The sequence below is a fragment of the Delphinapterus leucas genome, unplaced genomic scaffold, assembly GCF_059928025.1.
Source record: "Delphinapterus leucas isolate spDelLeu-1000000601 "Yukka" unplaced genomic scaffold, BTC_Dleu_Yukka2 spDelLeu_asBTCV2_sq53, whole genome shotgun sequence".
Classification (NCBI taxonomy): Eukaryota; Metazoa; Chordata; class Mammalia; order Artiodactyla; family Monodontidae; genus Delphinapterus; species Delphinapterus leucas.
Genome location: NW_028322262.1, coordinates 55,450 through 78,621, shown reverse-complemented (window position 1 = coordinate 78,621; position 23,172 = coordinate 55,450). Strand labels below are relative to the sequence as shown.

Here is a 23,172-nt window from a genome sequence, read left to right as displayed (position 1 = left end):
CTAAATTGCTAGCTGTTTTGTATTTATTTAATTTATTATATACTCTTGCTTTGCCTTCTTTTGCATTAAATAAACATTATATAGTATATCATTTTACCTCCACTATTGACTTATTACTTATACATCTCTTATAAAGTTTGTAGTAATTTCCTGCTAATTTAAAATATACATTGTTATATTTTTAATGAATATACCTTTAATTAATCAGGCTGTACCCTCAAATGATTGTTTCACCTATCATATAAGCTCGTTAAAACTGGCCTTAATATACCCTAAGGCCAGTAGTGTCACTGTTCTTTCTGATTAAAGCTTTTGTCTTGTGGTGGAAATAAAGAGGAAGCATCAGGATGCATATACTTGTCCCACCCACATGACTGTGTTCCCCTCTCCAGTCTGTATCACCATAGGCACTTCTTAGTAGATTTTTCAGACCCTTTGCTGTGAGAGGCCAATGGGGTTCATGAAAGAGTCCTTCAGGGCATGCAGACTCCTCCAGTTTCTTCAGTGCAGTGTTGTTTCACATGGCATTGCCAGCCTGCAATCATCCTTCTTCAAGTGTCTGCTCTTCTAGCATCCTACCAATTCTGTTTTGTTTTGTGTTGTTTTAAGAACGTGTTTTTTTCTGTATATAGCAGTACTATTGTATTATTTGGAACATTAGTCTTCTCTTAGACGTCACTTTCTAAGAAAGACAACTTCACATCTGACTCTGACAAACTGTAAATTCTTAAGTATGTATTACCTGTTTGAATTGTCACATAATAGTAAATGTTACACTGAAAATATTTTATGATGAAAGACCTTTGGAATAAAATACCCTTGGAATATTGTAAACAAAGTTTTAACATATTAAACAGGGAACTTTTTAAACAGAAGTACTTAGTAAGTTTCTCACAACTTGACATAACCTTAAATACATACCTTACTTAGAATGATTGCTTCTATCATAGAACAGTCCTATGCTGAGATCTATTCCATTGAAATAGCTGAAAATCAATGTGTTATTGGGAGATATATAGCCAGGTGTATATTCACATTGTCAGTATGCTTTATAATAAATGCTCAAGGACTTAAAATTATTATAGCTAAGTGATTTGCCCTTGACATTCAGGGATTACTGTTATGTATTTTGATTCTTGCATTTTATATAATAGTAAGTTCATTTGGCTCAGAGCCCTAAATGTTTCCAAATGACTACAATTTTTTCAATGCCAGCAGTTTGGAAAATAATTGCTTTGAATCTCATTTTTTTTTTTATTACCCATCATCTACACTATGCCACCCAGACAAGAGAACAGTGAAGTAAAAAAACATTGTTGATTATTTTGTTACATTACAAAGTCTTCCCATTAACGTATATTGATATGGAGTTTTTTTAAGTGCAAGGACTAAGATCACTGAAAGTACAAAATAACATGCCTTAAATTTTGTTGTTTCTGGTAGATAGGCTCTGCTATAGAAATGCTGATTTGAAGGATAGTCACAAAAAGTCACAAAACCAGATATGTAAATTTTACATGGATTAGAATATATTAGCTCAAATTTAACTTAATCCTAATTTTAGAAAAGCTACAGAACTTAACAGATAGTCAAGTTAAAAGCTTATTTATTATAATTTGTGATAAGACAAAAGATCATATATTCATACCATTCCACACTTCACAATATATAGGGCATGGAATTTCTAACACTCTTGATATCTTTGGCTTAATCCCATAAAGTTAACATTAAAAACTTCAATAGTTTTTGAGAAAGATTAACAATTTAAACAAATATTACATATGGTTTAGGATTTACTAAATGAAAATTGAAATTCCATTCTGAAATTTAGTGATTATTGATTTCTTCAATCCACATAAAATTAATTTCAGGACACCAAGGCACAGTTCAGTCAGATGAGCACAAATTTCCTTATTTTCTCTGTTCAATGTTAGACAAGAAATATTCAAATATAAACCATGCTATCTTCTGTCTGATGATAGTGTGTCAGATACAATGGTGTTCATCAACCCAGTCTATTCAGCCCCACTGTTTTCCTAGTCTTTCATCTAAGGAAAGCAATGTAGCATGGTTCCAACAATTAGATGGAAACAAGTCACTGAGTTGAGCTTTTGGGAATGTTTTGAAGAATGGTGAGGCTCCATAGGCAGGCAGTTATGCTTTTGCCCTTAGGCACTTTATGTTTTTTCCACCCTTTCTTCTTCTTTATGCTTGGAATAATGGCAGGTTGTTAGAAGATTATCAACCATACTATGAATGGGAGAATGGAATCCACATGCTAAAAATGGTGAAGCAGGAAGATAGAATGTACCTGGGCCTTCAATGGCATTGGTCAGAAGCTGCATGTTTAAGAAAAACTTATAACAGCAACAAAACAACTAAGAGAGAAGAGGAGGATGAGAGAGAATGAGAGAGAGAGAGAGAGAGAGAGACTTAGAATGAAGAATGTTCTTTTATGTTTTTCTCCCTTGTTTGTACTCTTTCTTTGAAAAAGAAAACCATCATAGGATAAAGTGCTAAAAAAATGCTCAATATTTACTTAGTTAACTTATTCAATATGCTTTCCAGAAGAAAAAAAAATCATTACATGAAGTGGTTGACAGAACTGTAAAAATATCTCCCCAAGATTTTTTGTTTCCTAGCTGTTCAGTAAAGCACTGATACAGATACTGCTGAGAAGAGTCTTTCACATGGAATTAAGGTTACTAATCAGTTGCTTTCTATTAGGAAGGTTATCCTGGATTACCTGAGTGGACCTAATGTAATCATATGAGCCCTTAAAAGCTAAAGAGGAAGACAGAATCATCAGTCAAAGAGATGAAGCTTGAGTGACTTGAGGCATGAAAGGGACTTGACCCACTCTTGTTGGTTTGAAGATGGAGGAATGGGGCCAGGAGCCAAGGAAGGCTAGCAGCCTCTAGAAGCTGAGAAAGATCCCTGATGTCTAGCCAACTGGCAATACCAGCAAGAAAACAGGGACCTTAGCCCTACAACCACAAGGAAGTGAATCCTGCCAATCACTCACACAAGCCAGGATGTGGATTCTGCCTTAAAGCATCAAGAAAGGAACACAGCCATGTAGACACCTTGATTTTAGCCTTCTGAGACCCAAGGAAGCCAGACTTCAGACTGTGAAGGCACTGTGAGATAATGCCTGTGTTAAGTCTCTGAATTTGTGGCAATTTGTTATGGCAACATTATGAAACTAATAATCATAGTAATACAAGAGAACCTGTTTAGAACATTTGCAAAAAATGTCTTGACATATTAACCTTTCAAAAATTACTTTCATCAAATTATAAGGCACAGATCAGAGATCAAAACCCTGAAAAATTACTACTAAGAACTCAGTGTTTTAGTGGAGGCAGGGAAGTAAGGATCATGAGATGCAATCAGGGTAGATAGTGTGTGGCTCTGTGGATGGTCCTTTGTGATTGAGCTTCCAATTGGAAGTTTGAAAAATAAATGCCAAAAAACTACACTACTCCAGAGTTTCCACTAGTGTCAGTTTCTAAAAAATCTTACATGAATTACTATAATTTCAACAAAACATTGATTTTACTAACATTTTATATTGTTGTAACTCTAAGATTTGAACAATAATGTTTACTGTGAAATATAGGAAATTTATAATTATGTGTTTTTAAATTTTTTGCATGTAAAAAGTAGGTTGATTGAGACTATGCAATCCCATCTATTCACTCTTTTTGTGATTATACTGAAGTGCCATTCTCTTCAGAAAAGAAAAAAATATAGAGAGCTCAACTGAAATGAAAGGATTATAGTAGTATGAATTACTCATTCATGTTAGTGATATATTCAATCAATCCAAAATATTAATTGAATAACCATTATATCCAATGATTTTTATACATAAATTTACCTACATTGCCACAACACAATGCATATTTTGAATGCATTTAAATTATTTTACACACGTACACAAAATAAGACTGCTGATGATTAAATTTCACCTCAAAGTATCTTATTAGGTGATTAAATAGTAGGTGGCACAGAGTACAGTGAATAGTACCAACTATTATTTCATCACTCACTTATAATAAGAAAACATTGAATAGAGAGTCAGCGTTGTATTTATCTGAGTTTCCCAAGCAAACAACAAAATACCTAATACGTAGGAAAATAAAAATGCTGTTGGAGTGAACTGTATGTTAATAGTTACACTATTTAAGCAAGAACATGACCAAGGATAAATGTATAACTGAATAGTTATGTTCTGTCATTTTGATAAAAAATTTCAAAATAACACTAAAAAATCAAGTTTTATTCTCAATTATTTGCTATCTTTCATTCTCTAAACAAATATTACATGAGTACTTGCCATGTAGCAAGTATCCAAGACATTTAGGGAATGGAAACGAGCAAAGAGAGTCTCTGGCTTTAAGAATTTCCTGGACATGTTAGAATGTTTGCCACATGCAATACCTGAAGATGTTTATTAGAGCTTTATTCGGCATGCAGCAAAGGGCAGAGGAGAAAGTGTTTAACTCAAGGTAAGTTGTTTATCTGCTGGGGGAAAATCAGTGAAATAGCTGAGAAAAACTGTCATGTGATATTATGGTTTAGTTATTCTGAAATGGGAAATAAAAGAATATTTTATACAGAAATATTAAATTATTTTATGGTGTGCAAATTAAATTCTTTGCATTGAGGTTTTGTAAAATGGCAATGTTAATCATGAACTTAAGAAAAAATATAGGTGAAAAAAGAGAAATGAGTTATATTTTTCAGGATTGGGCTGAGGGGAATATATTCCAGGCAGTGGCAACGGAAGATGCAACTTGCAGGGCTGTGAAAACTCATGGAACTTTTGAATGATGACAGGGAATTCAGAGCCAGAGCAGAGAGGTCTTGTAGGCAGACAGGGATGAGTCTGAGAAGCAAGCAGGAGTAAGATCAAAAAAGTTCTCAAATATATTGCCAACAATTATTTGACTTCAAGCTAGGCTCTGGGAACTCAATGACAGATGTGAATTGCAGAGGAATGACCATATTTCCATTTCAGAACAATCACACTGGCAACAATGTGGAGAGTCAGAAGGGAGGCCAGAATGTGAGCACTCAAATGAAGAAAAAATGAGCATGAGCCCAATGCCAGCAGAAATAGGGTGGAGGAGAGGGCTTCAAGATAGGTTTAGGATGTAGAGTCTGTAAGACTTTCTGATTGATTTGAAATGAAGGGGAGGAACTGCCAAAGGAAGATTCAAGGACCACCCCAATTTACTGGTTAGCAAAACTTAACTTATCACACATACTTGTGATAACTATAAACTGAGATTTAAAAAAATCTTATTTATACCTGAATTTCAGAGTTAACCTAAACATTTCCTAATAAAACTTGCCTATAATTATGATTCCTTCTATTTTTTTCCTAATACTCAAAAGCAGTGATTTTACATTTCATGTAATCATGGTATAAGTGGCATGAGAAATACTAATTGCAGAATATTTACTTCATTAAGCCTTTTTCTCATGTGTTTGAATATTTCAAAACATAGTTTGTGACATTAAAGAAAAAATAAAAAAGATATAGTTAATTCTAAAAGGCACCATGAAATGCAAAAGTGCAACCTATACTTAAAAAAAATTAAAACATTGATATTTGTCCACATACATTGCCCATTGATTTGCAGCAGCAGTAATTCATGTAAAAGCTATCATGTAATATACATGAGGCTGCTTTTCTACAATCTTGCAGAAAGGATACTTGGAAGTATCCTTTTGTACCAAAACTGGAATCATTTTTCTGATGATAGGGTAAAGTAAGGTGAAGCTTTACATTTCATGAGTAGTCAGTAAATGTAGGTGGGTGAAATCATTTATTCCTTTCAAACAGATCACAAAATGTGTTATTCTTGATGATTTCCAACAATATTATAAGTCCTTGAAGTAGCACATGTATTTGCAGAAAAAAAAATAATATACACATAAGCAAAGCAGGGTGAAAGAAACAAAAATTTACCCATGATCCCAATAGCGATTATATATATATTTGAAAGAGAGAGAGAGAGAGGATGCTAGCTAACTGACTAGGTAATCAGACTCCCTAAGCAATGTCTACCATTACAGGGATTCTAGGAATCTAGGGGTGGGCAGGAATATAGTGATTCTAGTACGTCATAGTGCTTAGTCACTGGGGAAGCAGTCTGGCAAGAACACATTGGCCAATCTTGGGGCAGCTGGAGGCTGTCAACCAGCTATCCTTCCTGCAGAAGTCTTCCTTGAATAGAGATGTAAGCAAGACACCTCCCATCCATCCCTTGCTTCATACAGATTCTCTTCTCTGTGCATGAGGTTTGGAAAACAGCTCCTTCATCATTTTCTTTTTAAGCTTTGTATATGCATTTTTCTTTTGAACCAGAATCATTTTTTTAATTAATTATTTTAAATTTTTGGCCGTGTCCAGTCTTTGTTGCTGTGTGCAGGCTTTCTCTAGATGCGGTGAGTGGGGGCTGCTCTTCATTGTGATGAGCGGGCTTCTCATTGCAGTGGCTTCTCTTGTTGTGGAGCACAGACTCTAGGCACACGGACTTCAGTAGCTGAGGCATGAGGGCTCAGTAGCTGTCGCTCACGGGCTCTAGAGTGCAGGCTCAGTAGTTGTGGCACACGGGCTTAGTTGCTCCGCGGCACGTGGGATCTTTCCGGACCAGGGCTCAAACCCGTTTACCCTGCATTGGCTGGCAGATTCTTAACCACTGTGCCACCAGGGAAGTCCCTCCTCCGTAGTTCTTGTCCGTGTTTCTGAGGAGAAACTTATGAGAGGTTAGTGAGAAGAGGTACAGACACCATTGCTGCAGGTAGGTTCAGGGTACCATTAATACTCATCCTCTCCCTCCTCAAACACCTATACTAACTTCCTCCTACCCTTAATTATTACCACAGGATTTGGTAGCTTACCTGGCTTTATGACCCAGGATTAGCTATATAATTTTCTGTGTTCAGTGCAAAATGAAATGTAGGACTCCTTGTTCAAAAATTACTAAGAATTTCAAAACAGTGACAGCAGAGCAATAGACCAAGCATGAGGTTCTTTTAAGTATGGGGCCCTTCATTTGACCTGTGGGACTGCCCAGGTCAAATGCCCATGAATCTGGCCCTGTTGTGGCCCAAACTTAAATTTCTAAAGGGACTGAGACCTTGGTAATCACCCCTCTGTCTGGCTGGGGTTGCTGCATCCATCCACTCACAGGTACAACTGGGTAAGTTCCAAATTTCATAATGAGAATGCATAATCATTACTGAACTGAGCATGAGGAATTGGATTAATATCAAGATTTTAGGTGTGGAAATGGTAAATAGGAGCTTGGAATTCACTAAATTATAAAACTGAAGAATGTTTCAATGTTTATGCCAGTTGAATGGTATTCTTTTAACAATGTTACTTTGTTTTCATATGTGATGGGAACCTCCTAATTCTTGAAAAGACCTGTGACTTCTGAAAAAAATAAACAATATCTTGAAGTTTTGTGACTTCACACCTACTTTATAAAGTAATTGAGCTGAAGATTGGTGTTTAAAATTCTTGTGTTCTCGAGTGGACAGCTTGTGAAAAAAATTGAGGAAAAAATAATACTTACTGGAAAATAAGAAATTTATTTGGTAAAGTATAAAAATATTCTATTGGAGAAGTGAATATGGCCTGTGCATTACTTATTAATAATAATAAATATTTACAAAGCACCTTCTAGGCACTAGGAAAAGTTCTAATTGCTTTCCATTTTTTTAATTATATGATAAATGCCCCCATTTTATGGATAAGGAAACAGAATAAGTAAATATAGGTAAAAATTTAAGAGTTACAGTCTTAATCAGTTTTTTAAATTAATTACAAATTAATAAAATTCATGTTCTGGTATAAATTAAATTGTGTTTTGAATCATTTACTTTTTAAAATTTTGTTTTAATTTTACTCAAAGAGAAAAAATATACTCCTGAGTTTGATTAGAGAGAAAAGTGGTCACATTTCAGGAACTAGGTAATATACGATCTTTATATACAATGCCAGCACCCAGGAAGAGACTGCCTATTATAAGTTGTTTTTTCTCAAAGTAACAGCTTTATGGAAATATAGTTTACTTACCATACATTTTACCACTTTAAAGTGTGCAATGTTTAGCATTAGTGCTTAAGTGTTCATTGTTTGGTATATTCACAGAGTTCTGCAAGCATCGCCACTATCTCATTTTGGAATATTTGCATCACCCCAGGAAGAAATCCTTTAGCAATCTCTCCCCTGTCCTTCCTCTTCTTAACTCCTATTAAACTCATAAGTTTTTCAAAATTGAAAAAAGTCACATTGAATCTTAACGTGAGGCCCCATTTTTTGTTTGTTTGTTTGTTTTTAAGCTGTGAGAGACTTATTTGTTTGAAGTTGATGATAATTTTGTTTTTAAGAGATTTACAATGCCAAATTACTGAGTGTTTGATAGTAATGTTAATTTAAATGTGTTACACTAGATATAACAAAATTCAGATTTTTCCTTATGTAGTATGTTTAAGATGGGTTGCTTGTATATTTTAACCCCTTAACATGACTCTGCATTGAATTTCTATGGTAACCGCATTTCTGCAAAAGCATAAAAACATTCAGAGGCTGTGCCCTCTCTCTCCTTTTCCTGTTGCCTTTCAGATCAGGAGAACATGTCTCTCCAGAAGCCACTGGAATGCCCTACATACATTTATTATTATTGCTATTTCCATCCCCCAAATTAATATCAAAACTACCATGATAGATTTGTAAAGAAACCATTTAGGACTACTCATGAGAAAGAAAATTATCTTGGATAATGACAGAAAAGAAAAAAAAAATACAGTTAGAAGATAGGAAGTCAAATTCAAACTGTTTGGCCTAATCCTGAAGGTATCATTTTCATTATATAGTCAACTTCTGCTGTGACTTTATGGCTTAATGATATGATTATGCCCAGTTGATGATGAGTAGCTCTGGTCATAGGATCACCCGAAATCCTAGTCATGTTTAAATAGAACATAGTGGTATGTGAGAAGCTCTTACTCAAACTAAGAGTAATTTACTGTCACAGCAACCAAGACTTTGTCCCCCAACTTCAATTAGGCTATGATGTTTTATCATAATATTTCATTCCTCTCAGATTTCCTATCTTTGGTTATAGGACCAGATGGTTTCACTGGTGAATTCTACCAGATATTATAAGAAGTCATACCATTCCCTCTCAAACTTCTCCAAAACATAGATGAGGAAAGAACACTTTGAAATTCATCTTACAAGGCCATCATTACCTGATACCAAAGCCAGACAAGGATATACAAAAAAATTAAATTACAGGTCAATATATGTGATGAACATAAATGCAAAATTACCCAATAAAATATTAGTAAATCAAATTCAACAGTACATTAAAAGGATCATACACCATGATGAAGTGGGCTTTGCTTCTGGGATGCAAGGATGGGTCAACACTTGCAAATTAATCAATGTGATTCACCACATTACAAAATAAAGGATAAAATCCTGTGATTATCTTAATAGATGCAGAAAAAGCATTTGACAAATTCAACATCTTTTCCTAATAAAAAACTCTTAACAAAGTGGATATAGAAGAAATTTATCTCAACATAATAAAGGCCCTATATAACAAGCCCACAGCTAACATCACAATCAGTGATGAAAAGCCGAAAGCTATTGCTCTAAGATAAGGAACATGACAAGAATGCCTGTTCTCACTATTATTTAACACAGTACTGGCAGTCCTAGTCAGAGCAATTAGTCAAGAAAAAGAAATAAAAAGCATTCAAATCAGAAAATAATAATTTAAATTGTCTCTGCTTGCAGATGATATGATATAATATTTATAATAGACTTCACCAAAAGACTGTTATAACTAATAAACAGTTTCAGTAAAGTTGCAAGATAACAAAATCAATATACAAAGATCAGTTGTGTTTCTATACACTAATAATACCTATCAGAAAGAGAAATTAAGAAAACGATCTCATTTACAATTGCATTAAAAAGAATAAAATACTTGGTAATAAGTTTGTTCAAGGAGGTGAAGGATTTGTACACTCAAGAATTGTTCCAGATTGAATGTTGAGCATCTTTTCATGTACCTGTTGGCCACTTGGGTGTCTTCTTAGGAAAATGTCTACTTAGTTCTTCTACCCATTTTTTAGTTGGATTATTTTGTATTGAGTTGTATGAGTTCCTTATATATTTTGGACATTAACCCTTTACTCTGTATATGGTTTGCAAAAATTTTCTCCCATTCTGTAGGTAGCCTTTTCATTTTGTTGATTGTTTCTTTAGCTGTGAAGAAGCTTTTTAGTTTGATATAGTCCCACTTGTTGATTTCTGCTTTTGTTGCTTGTGTTTTTGGTGTCAAATCCAAAAAATCATTGCCAAGATCAATGTTAAGGAGCTTTCCCTACATGTTTTCTTCCAGACGTTTTATAGTCAGGTCATATGTTGAAGTGTTTAATCCATTTTGAGTTAATTTTTATGAGGAGTATAAGATAGAGGTACAATTTCATTTTTCTCCATGTGGTTATCCAGTTTTCCAGACACCATTTGTCGAAGAGAGTATTCTTTTCCCAGCAAAATAAGGTATCAAAGAGGTATCAGCACTTCTGTCATTATTGCAACTTTACTCAGAATAACCAAGATATGAAAAAACTGAAGTGTCCATCAATGGATGAATAAATAAGATGTAAAATATATATGTATGTATATATATATATTTATATTATAATTAATATTATAATATATATATATAATTCAGCCATGAAAAAAAATGAAATTCTGCCATTTACAACAACATGGATGGACCCTGATTTATTATGCTAAATGAGCTAAGTCAGACAGAGGAAGATTAAATGCTGTATGATATTACTTATTTGTGGATTCTAACAAAGATAAACTTGTAAAAACAGAGAGTAGAATAGTGATTACCAGGGGCTGAAGGTTGGGGGATTGGGGAGATGTTATTTAAGGATACAAACTTAAAACTAGTAGATAAATAAATCCTGAAGTTCTAATGTAGAGCATAGTAATTATAGTCACCAATACTGTATTATGAACTTCAAATTTACCAAGAGACTAGATCTTCATTCTTCTCATCACAAAGAAAGAAGTGATAATTATATGACACATTAAAAGTATTAGGTAACACTATGGTGGTAATCATATTGCAATATATAAATGCATCAAAACAACACATTGTACACCTTAAAATTACACAGTGTTATATGTCAATAGTATCTCAATTTAAAAAAGAAAAAAAAGTAATTGGTTGAATAATTTAGTTATCAGAATTGATGTATGTGTAACTTTACCACCTCAACGTGAAGCCCTGATTTCTGTCTAGTCTAAGCTTCAGAATTCAGTTTTACAATTGTAAATTAGAAATGAGGATTCTGAAAAGTCCTACACATAAATCCATGTAGATACATATAGCATGTGCACACACACACACACATCATACTTTGTATATTTATTTTGAATAGAAAATGGAATAAGCAGGTGAGTAGTTTCAAAGTTGAAGATTTATTCATTTTTGGAAATTTTAAGGTAATTTTAGTCAGTTTGATATAAATATCAATATACTATATGTTGGCTGCCATTGGTCTAAAAATCTACCAGATCTTCCAGCTCCATGCTACTAATAATATCTAGTACTGTTGTGAGCTGAACTGTGTCCCCCCAAAAGATATATTGAAGTCCTGAACCCAGGCACCTGTGAATGTGACCTTATTTGGAAACGGGGTCTCTGCGATTTAACCAACTTAAGGTAAGGTCATATTGGACTGAGGTGGGCCCTAAGTCCAATGACTAGTGTCCTTATAAGGAGAAAGAGACACAGAGAGGTAGACACGCAGGGTAAAGGGCCATATGATGGTGGAGACAGAGGTTGGAGGGATGAAACTTCGAGTCAAGGCATGCCAAGTATTTGCCAATGATCATCAGAAGTTAGGGAGATGCAATGAAGGATTCTTCCCAAGAGTCTCCAGAGGGAGCCTGGCACTGCTGACACATCAATTCCAGACTTCTAGCCACCAGAACTGTGAGAAAATAAATTTCTGTTGCTTTAAGTCATATACTTGTAGTAGTTTGCTATAGCAGCGCTAGGATATTAATACACATACTATATACAGTAGTAGATAGTAGATTGGCCAGTGATATTCCAACTGGGTAAACATTTCTTTGACATGTTCTTACACAGATGGGCATTCACCATACCTTAATGACTTGCAATTTATAATTTTGTTTATGTGACAGACCCATGATATTAACTTTGGAACAACAACAACAAACAAAAAGTACTGGGTGAAAGAACAGTATTGTTTCTCCTGAGAGACAATTAGAAACTGGTTTCAGACAGGCTGGAAGTAGAGAATGCAAATTTTCTGTTAAAAATCAGTGGAATAAAAGCATTTTATTTCAATCTCATCTTTTCGACCCCTGTCAAATGCCTAAAAGAACAAAAGAATAGTAGAAAATTCAAGATTTAATATAATAGAAAAAAAACCCTTCAATATACAAATAGAATTATACTAGCGAAAAAATGTGAAATATTAACCTAAACAAGAGTGCATGATATTTATTTTCACAAACTTCCTCAGTCTCCAAGATATTTGTACATTTCCAAAAAAAAAATTAAGTATCTTATTCTGCATAATCTCTACAAAATGACAGTTAAGACATCAAGAGTTATAGGAAGGCTCTGGGTACTGTGGAATATATCCTGTTGGGACCCAGATATTTGCGACAGAAAAGCAGATACCTGGCAAATAAAAAACAAATAAATAAAACCATCTGTACACTTTCTTTCCTAGCCTGAAAGTTACTTCACTGAGAGCTGAATAGAGGAGAGAAGGAAAAGCATTGCCATAGACTAAATGTTAGTGCCCCCATTCATATGTTAAAACTTAATTTACAGTGGGATGTCATTTGAAGGTGGGGCCTTTGGTTGGTGATCAGGTCATAAGGGCAGATCCCTCATGAATGAATGACACCAAACCTGCTGGCACCTGATCTTGAATTTCCCAGCCTCCAGAAGTGTGAGAAATAAGTTTCTGTTGTTTATAAGTCACCCAGTCTACGGTAATTTGTTATAGCAGCCTGAATGGGCTAAGACAGGAATAGAGGAGGCAATCCATGATTTTATAAGTTGAGGGGTGCTCTGGATACTCTAGCTTTCAACATGATGGGCTCTCAATATTACACTTTCCTTTCTGCACTTTCTTCTGTACTTTTGAGGGATAAACATGCAAGCCACATATTTCAGACAACCTAGCTTTCTGGTTTCTGCCAATTGGAGGCACTAGATGGAATTTAGAAGGAAGAAAGAAGAAACAGAATATTACTTTGCTATTTCAGTTTCTTTCAGCACCTAGGGGCTGTGACAGTAGCAGGACCATAATGACAAAAGAAGGCATCTTGCTCATGGTCTTCTTGGCATGGAACCTCCATTCTAGGAGAAGAGCATGCAGGGGTGGAGGCAAAGAAAGGCAGACCAGCTCTACAATATACAAAAATTTATTGAATTAAATGCTCGCGAAATGGGTGAATTTTATAATATTTAACCTATATTTTATAAAGCCGTTTTTTTAAAGGTGATTTTAGGCAGCAGTGAATGTCAGCAACTTTGAGAGTAATTTAGCAGCAATGGTAGAGTTTTTGCTTAATAGCAAAATACATTTCTAACAGTAGCAGACACAGACAGAGAGCTTACCCCTCATACTGTCAGCAGCTCTGGGGCGAAAATGGTCACATGAGCTGTAGCCTAAGGCAGTGACAGTTTCTTGATCTATGAAGAACAACCCTCCTCTTCCCTTAACACCTTTAGCCATTCCATCACTCTAGTCACCCGTGATCAGCTATAAATTTCCCCATCCTTAAATACTGAATGGTTTTCACATCTGCCAAATGTACGCTGAATACCAAAGAAGATTTTTCTGTCACCCAAGCAATTTGTTGAGGAAAAGTTTGGAGTCAACACCTCTGAATCCACGCCCCAGATAGTCCCAGTTACCATAGTTGTCAACATCTCTGGCAAGCAGCAAAAATAATTCAAAGATGGATCATACTTAGAAAGGAAATGATATGTGCTCTATGCACAAAACATTTTTCTTTAAATCAGTAAATGGTCATTTCTGATAAAAAGATGGTTACAGTAAAACAAAGGAATGAAAGAAATGCTTCTCATTATTCTCACAGAATGTATAGATAATACCATCTTTATAAGTAATAAGTGAAATTTGAACAATGAGAAAAAAGTATTCCAAAGAGACTTTATAGGATGCCCAAAGAATATAGAATTGAGTTGCAAAATGTCACAATATGACAAAAAATGAAAAGCCAGTGTAGAGAATAATGCCCGTTATAGGTGGAAAAAGTTAGATGTTTATAAGTAGTTATGAGGGTGACTCCGAGAGAAAGAAAGAGCGGGAGGGAGGGAGGTGGAGCAGGGAGAGAGAAAGGGGAATGTAAACATGATCACAGAAGGAATGCTAGACTTTAAAAAGGTATATCTAACATGCATTATTGATATTTTTAAGAAGAACTAAGCAAATGAAAATATAGAAAGAGTCTAAAGTATAATTTTTTCAACATTTTTCTGAAATAAAAACAAGTTGAATGTGTAGACTGAAGGGGCTCATAGATTTCCAAGAAATAATGAAACCTAACATTCATACCTACCATTCCAAATCAAAGCATATTCTGGTAAGGATGTTAAAATTCAGGTACAAAGAAAGAATCCTAGGAGTAGGAGGGGAAAAAATCATGCCCCCTACTAGTGTGAAATATCAAGATGGATTCGACATCTTCACAGTAATATTCATGCAAGGAGACAGTTTGATCAGTATCTAAAATATACTAAGAGGAAGAATATGTGATGCAAGAATTTTATAATCAGCCAGGTAATCCTTTGATTTTAAAGAAAACTTTTGAGTAAAAAGGAAAAGGGTGCACGAAGTTATGCCATTTATGAATAACAAGGTCTGAAACTCCTAGGGGACAAGGTTAGGCAGTGATAAAGAAAGAAAAGGGAGAAAATGGAGCTGAAATCAACTGATTAGGTGATGAGAACTAAAGGATATTTTTTAAATTGACAGAGTAGACACCCATGCCAACCCACCCCCACTCCTGCCCAAATATGTTAAGATTAATTTTTATTTAATGAAAGTGACAGAAGCGTGAGATGGTCACATGATCAGAGCAAAGGTAGCGGGAATATTCAGCCAGCCTCCTTTGGGTTGCAGAGTCTGTTAATTTTGACTCTGTTCCCATGTGAGGACTCTTGTCAATACGCAAAGCTCATTTTTTCTAAGCTCAAAGCTTTTTCAGAATCAAGTCACCTAACACCATTCAGAAAGAACTTTAAGCAGCATCTATGTCCTTCCTGTGAAATATTTATGAGCAACTTGGATTCTGACTTTCCTGTCAAACCCACCAAAGCCTAGTCTACATTCTCTTTTAAGGACATGATGGATGTTGGAAGTGGAAATCCTGTTTATCCCCAGCCCACACCGATCTTTCTATTTTTTTCTATTTCTATAGATGATAGATAGAGAATAGAGATACAGTTAATTTCTCACCGAGCTTATTAAAAAATCTATGTTCTTACAAGATGTTACTTATATTATTTCATTTGATTTCCCCAATACTGTTAATAGTTGGCATCATAATTCCCATTTTACAGCATAGAGATTTCAATTCCATTAGGTTAAATCAATTTGTTCTAAATTACACAGAAATTCAGTTTTGTGTCTGGTATTAGAAGAATCTCTTTGTACTTCCCCACCACCCCTTACTGTAGTTGTAAAATTCACCTATTGGCAATCACATATGATAAATGATCATATGATTCCAGACAATAAATTACAAGTGTTAAACTTAAAAATAATGGCTTGTTAGTTCCCTATCCCCACATCTTTAATGACAGAAATCACAGATCTTGTTCATGAGGATCACAGTTTTTGAAGTAAAATACTGGATTTTTATTTCTATTGCTATGACGGTATTATTATAGTAATACCAAAACAAGAAAAACACAATACACAAAAAGAAAACTACACACCAATTTCCATCATAAAATAAATGTAGAAATCCTTAGCAAAATATTAATAATAGAATTAGCAATATATAAAAATAATTATACACCATTACCAATTGATATTCATTCTCAGCATGTAAAGCCTGTTCAATATTCAAGAATTATCAATGTAATTTACCCAATCCTAAAGAAAAAAAAATTGCATGGTCATATAATTCAATGCAGAAAAAGAGTTTGACAAATTTCACAACCATTCATGTTGTAAAAACAACAAACGAACAAAAAGCTCTCAGAAAAATAGGAATAGAGAATAACTTCTTCCACTTGATAAACAGCACCTATGGAAATCAAAAACAAAAAGAAAACCAAAAATCCCAAAGTTAACTTATACTTAATGATGAAAGACTGAATTATTTCCCTCCTCAAGATCAGGAACAAGGCAAGGATATTCACTCTCACCGCACTCATTTCACATAGTATGAGGTGTTCTAGCAAGTTCAGTAAGGCAAGAAAAACAATTAAAAGACAGATATGTAGGTAAGAAAGAAATAAAATTGTCTCTATTCGCAGATGATATGATTATATACAAACTGAAGTCTAGGAATACACATATACTCAAAAAATACCCTTTTAGAATTAATAAGTTAAGCAAGGATACAGGATATAAAACAAACATAAAATATTAATTGTAAACCTATTTGCTAGGAATTAACTATGGGCAGTGAGATTTTTATAATCACTCAAAAATGAAATATAGAAATATATCCAAATAATCAAATATTTACAAGACTTGTCATCAAAAACTATAAAATGCTCATGAAAAAAATCAAAGAGGTTCTAAATAAATGGAAGACATTCAGTGTTTATAGATTGGAAGCTTCAGCTTGGTAACTGTTAGTTTTGCAAGGGCCATCATAACAAAATATCAAAGGCTGGGTAGCATAAATAAAATAAATATATTTTCTCACAATCCTGGAGGCTTATTAAAGTCCATGATCAAGATGTCAGCAGGGTTTTATTTTGCCTAAGGCTTCTCTTCTTTTCTCCTAAATGGCCATCTCTTCTCTGTACCTTCAGAGTCTTCCTCTATGTGTGTCTGTCCTAATTGCAAATCAGGTTGGATTAGAGCCCATCTTAATTACCTCATTTTAATTTAAATACCTCTTTAAAGACCATATCCCAAATATAGTCACATTATCATATTGTTAAGTCTGGGGGGTTAAGACTTCTACACATAAATTTTGGGGAGAGTCAATTTAGCTCATAACAGTAAGGATTTCAATTATGCCAAAATTGATATATAACTTTAAAACTATTCTCATCAAAACATCAGCAAGAATTTTTGTATAGACCAGATTATTTAAAAATATATATGGAAAAGAACAAAGGAACTAGAAGAACAAAAAGAATTTGGAAAATGAAGAATATAGTAGAAGAAGCCAGTCTACCCAATTTTAAGCCTTATTTTTTATCTTTATCTTTTTTAAATTACTGCTTTATTTATTTATTTTGGAGTATCGTCACTTTACAATATTTTGTTAGTTTCTACTGTACAGCAAAGTGAATCAGCTATACGTATACATATATCCTCTCTTTTTTGGATTTCCTTCCCATTTAGGTCACCACAGAGCACTGAGTAGAGTTCCCTGTGCTATACAGTAGGTTCTCATTAGTTATCCATTTTATATGTAGTATCAATAGTGTATATATGTCAATCCCAATCTCCCAATTCATCCTTATACTATATTTAGTAATCAAGACTGTGTGGTGTGAGTGGAGGAATAGACACATAGGCCAATAGAAGAGAACAGAAAATTCAGAAATAAACTCACAAATATGCCCAAATGAGTTTTGACAAAAGTGAAAGGAACAATTCAATGGAGAAAAGATAGCCTTTTAAACCAATGGTACTAGAGTAATCTGATAGGTTAAAAAAAACTGGGCCTTGACTTGTCACACATCTTACATAAAAATTAGTATTCTGGTTGTGATATTGTACTATAATCTAAGATGTCGCCATTGAGAGAAACTGGGAAATGAGTACATGAGACCCCTCTGCATTATTTCTTATTACTGCTAATGAATCTACAATTACTTCAAAATGAAACTTTTTTAAAAATTTAAATAAAACATTTAAATCCTAAATAAGATCAATAGTCTGAATGTTGATTCATAGTAAAGCCTTTGTCAGTTTGGTGCTTGTGCTATCAACAGCAAGGCAGACTGCTATGATCAGGTGAAAAAAAGAGATTACTGTGTGTAGCCTCTCATCCTATAATACCCCACTTGAGTTCAGACCTAAATAGAAGAGAGTCCTATTTACCAATCAGCTGGGGGAACACATACTGTCTATATATATGTAAATATTTCATTTTTAGGAGATTAAAGAAATTCCTAAGCTATAAAATCAAAACTATAGTGCTTAGGACTCAGAATGTTATTTGCTAACTTCAGAGTTTATGAAGATCTTTCATTACGAGCTTAAGGGAAGAAAAGAAACTAATATGTAAATTAAGCAAAAGAAAGTTATGATAAAAGAAAAACAAAGAGAAAACCCAACAGAGAAGGTAATAAAATTCCAGTGGAGATCATTACAGGTACTTTTTAGAAATAAAGGTAGTAGAACATAATGATAAGCATGATTTAGAACTGAAAAATGTTGAGAATAAAAGCAGTACATGCAATTTTTAAATGGCCAATATAACCTCCAAAAATGACAGAAACTGAGGATGGAAATTATTTTCCAAATATAATTTTAAATGATTTTTTACCAACTGAGGAAATCCTTTCAGCCTAACATTCTCCCTCAAGGGGCATTTGGATTTGAACTCCTAAAGATGGGAAGATAATTGGTATTTTATTGCTCAATTGCAACCATAATGATGAAAATATTGTTTATTTACTTTCAATTTTGAGTCAATCTTCAGGCCACGGAAAGAAGATGCTATGTTTAAGGATGGAATGAAAATCCAAGAGCTATGATAAAAATGTAACTTACACAAAGCAGATTGTGAAGAATATTGGGTAGAGAAACAAGGGCATTAAAATTGTCATATAAAGTATGAAAACTGAATTAAAGGACTATAGAAAAATGATTGAGTTTAATTACATTGTTTATACTAAAGATAATTGACAGAAAAACCAAAACAATAACATAATTGACTAAAACAGTTGGAGAAGAGGACCTGAGTGAGTTAAATATTTATATTTGATATTGGGGGAATAATAAATGTTATCTGATATTAATAAATTCAGAAAATATATATTGTTTGAGAAGGGAAATAACCAAAATATAAACAATTGTGAAGAACTTGTCTGGAGAGTAGACTTAGAAGTGAAGAAGTGATCTGACTCTGTTGATATTTAATATAAAACATTCTTTAACATGTGATTTTTTTTAATGAGCATATATTACTTGATAAAACCAAATACTTTAAAACTACAACCTACTTACTTATAAGTGATAGTGATTTATATGATACGAAGGTGCTTATTGTTGAATTGATATGAAAAAATTTAGAATAGAAGCAATTACCAAACTAGAATCATGCATGTAAACATCTTTTCTAGCATTTTTTATGTGTTAAAATGTGTTATTTTTCTTTGCTTTATACTGTTGAATTTGAAATATCACCCACCCAAGGCTCTTCGTTTCTCCCTAGTTACTTGGCTAGCGGCTGCTTCTATTTGCAAGGACATATCATGTGAATTACAAGGAAGTAAAATAATTGGCCTTCAACTAGACTAAATTTTCACCAAGTGGATTATTGTGCCCTGATAATGCCCACAGTCTAAATGACAACACTCAAAACTCAAATGTGTTCTTAATTATAATTTCCAAGTTAGGAAAATTGTGTTTTGTATAAAATATTATTTCATTAAATTAGCCACAATAAAAAATAAGAATCACCTTTCATTGGGAATATACAAGAGTAAGTTTCAAATAATTTTATCATGGAAAGTATTATAATAATCATTTCTAATATTTACAGTTAAGAATCTTAAAATCCTTCTGGCTTTACTTTCAAGAAAAGTCATCAGCAACATTTAAAAATGTATGCTTATGAAATAAATCATCCAATTACTCTATTTCTATGTTTAAATTCCCCAGTTCTTCTGGCAATAGAATATAAGTCACTGAAGCTTTGTTTCCAGTGGAAAGTGGCTGGTACCTCCAATCCTACCCCAGAAACCCACATTTATATAATCTGCAATAATTATCCAGGTATTTTTAGATCACTTCCATGGCTTTAATATTTACTTGTCATGTTACTTATTTTCACAGCTAGGCATCACATCACCCGTCTTTACAAATCAATTTATTACAAATTAAAGGATATAATCCTTCTTCTCTGACTAGTTTTCTACAATTTCTTTTTCCCAGCAACAAATATAATTAAAAATAATAATTGATCATTTGTTTTAACTTGTCAGTAGAACTTACCATTTCCTGGTAAGGACATCTTTGTTAAAATTGGATGATTTTTAAATGTGTCAAAATGATCAAGATAATAAAGGCCTTGAAATATTTGCCTTTTTGAATTTAGAAATGTAAGCTATGACAGAATACAATTTCTTTCTGTAAAACACATACAAAAATGAATAGCACGTTTCAAATAGTTAACTGTTATTTCACAAGGATCATAAAAATTAAATAATTAGATGAGGAACTCTGTTCCATTATTCAACAGGACAATTAGTTCTATCAACATTTACAAGTTTTAAATATAGATTTATAATGCAAATATATTTATAATGTATTTTTATTTTTTATAGTGTATTTTTAAAATCTTCAATTAAAATCAGTAATCAAAAGAATTTAACATTAATGATAATAAAGCATTTATTATAATGTTTCTTTTATTCTTCAGTTATACTATTTCAATACTTTAAATACATGTTCAATTTTATTACCATATTTATGAATTAAAAATCTTAGTTTTGCTTAATGTCCTCCACTAGCAAGAAAACAAAAATTGAATGATACATTTCCATTTACTTATAACTTGAATTCTTTATAAATAATTTTATTTATCAAATATAAATAACTATGATTATAAATATAAGGTTTCAAAAAATGAGAAAAGCGAAGGTACAGTTCATGAATTTGTGCTAATGACAGTTAATTATGCTTAAAATTTATTGTCAATTTGAACAAAAAACTATCACAAAAACAAAGTAGGACATTATATAATGATAAAAGGTCAAATCACCAGGAAGATATAACAATTACAAATATATATTCATGCAACATCAGAGCACCTAAATATATAAAACAAACACTGACAGAATTGACTAGAAAAATAGACAGAAGTGCAATAATAGTAGACGATTTCAACGTCTCACTTTTAAGAATGGAGAGACAGTTACCTTATAGGGAACAATTTTTATGAGTTTTTCTTCTCTCCTTCCCTTATTTATTTTTGCAAATATAAAAAAAAAGCACAAACTGTGAAATAATAAAGAAAAGAAACAGAGGTGAAAGAGGGAGAAAGGGGTGGAAGGAAGGATGGAAAGAAGGAAGGAAGGAAGGGAGGGTATCTTACACAAAAGGTGACATACTACATACACAGTTTTCTGCAACTTCCTTTTATCACTTAACAATTTATACTCCAAAATATACAATATATAATCCATTTAATCCATTTTGTAGAGATCTTCCCAACTGCTTTGCGCAAGTACATAGTAATCCACTGTGTAGATATATTGCAGTTTATATAACTGTTGGATTTTGGTGTTAGAATTTTGGATTTTGAGGGTGATTTGAATTTTGTTACTAGTACCAATAATGTTACATTGAAGAACATTTGATACATGTCATTTCAAACTAATGTCAGTGTACTTTTGGATCTTTGGAACAGATTCCTGGAAGAGGGATTGATAGATCAAAGGCCAAATACAGCTATGATTTTGTTAGATATTGATAAAATCTTCTCCATGGATGTTGTCCCATTTTACATTTTGAAAAACAAAATATTAGACTGCTTTTTCCTCCTTAGCCTCACCAACAGAGTGTTATCAAACTTTTCATATATTTCAAATCTTACAGGTGACTAATGGTTTTGGTTTTAATTAGCATTTTTCTCATTATAAAGATTATAATATGAAATATATTTTCTAACAAACATTGTTCCATTGAAAATATGAAACCTACATTTCGATCTGAGTAGCCCAGGGAAGTATCCTGGGTTAATGACATAAGTGGCTATTTAGTTGTAATTAATTAGGTTAATCTGAAACCATCCATTTTACTCAGGACTGCAGTTTAAAGAGATAGGAGAAAGAAAGGCAGAACAGAAGAAAGGGAAGGAAAGATGGAAGGAAGGAAGGAAGGAAGGAAGGAAGGAAGGAAGGGAGAGAGGGAGGAAAGGAGGGAGGGAGGGAGGGAGGGAGGGGTGAATTAAGCTAGGTCTGAATTAAGACAAAAAATATATGAATAAATGGGAAAGAACTGCTTAAATCAATGTAATTACCCTTGTTTGCTTGAAATCTGTGTTATAGTTTGAAGTCTGTGCCATACCTACCTTGTTAAAAAAACACTAAATTTACCTATTTTGCTCATATTCATGTTTCTCATAAACTCTGACCAGAAATTACAAATTTTAAAGTTTTACCGCATTTCAGCAGTAAACTACGTGCATAACCTCAGAAATGGATTGATGTCTCTTGTTAATACATATTTTGTTCATCATATGCTGGGTAGGAGCTACATATTAGTATATATGCTCAAATTTTTATTGCATTTAACACACCAGAAGGGACATTATACAACTAATAAGAAGTGAAGTCCATATTAAGTTATTTGATCAAATATGTTTCATGAAAACTGCCTAAGAACATCAAAACAATTAGTCAAACCCAAAATTCAATCTGAGTTAGCATTCATATTCAAAGATTTGAATTCAAAAGTAAGTTCAGAGACCAAATATTATATTTTGATTTGTTCTGGAGTGGCCATCTGCCCATATGAAAAAGCAACTGCAACCGTCTGGCAGGCAGTTTAAAGAACCAAAATAACTACTCTGTGCAGGTCAGGTTCACAGGCATCTGGGTGTTGACTTGGAAAGCACAAAAAGTAATAATCACAGCACGTGGTACTTTACCGAGTAGCCAGCCA

At 33.4% G+C, this 23,172-nt stretch overlaps 1 protein-coding gene and 1 pseudogene across 1 annotated transcript in view; one reads left to right on the top strand and one right to left on the bottom strand.

The window, feature by feature from the left end:
- Positions 1 to 1,589: 1,589 nt before the first annotated feature.
- LOC149743912 (uncharacterized) overlaps positions 1,590 to 23,172 on the bottom strand; it is a 77,017-nt gene continuing 55,434 nt past the window's right edge. The window contains exon 3 of the mRNA XM_089906041.1: positions 1,590 to 6,762. Coding sequence (XP_089762167.1) covers positions 6,710 to 6,762 — 53 coding nt within the window. The 3' untranslated portion in view covers positions 1,590 to 6,709. The remainder of the gene's footprint in view (positions 6,763 to 23,172) is intronic.
- The window catches only part of LOC149743914 (T-box transcription factor T pseudogene), a 22,991-nt pseudogene continuing 11,706 nt past the window's right edge, over positions 11,888 to 23,172 (top strand).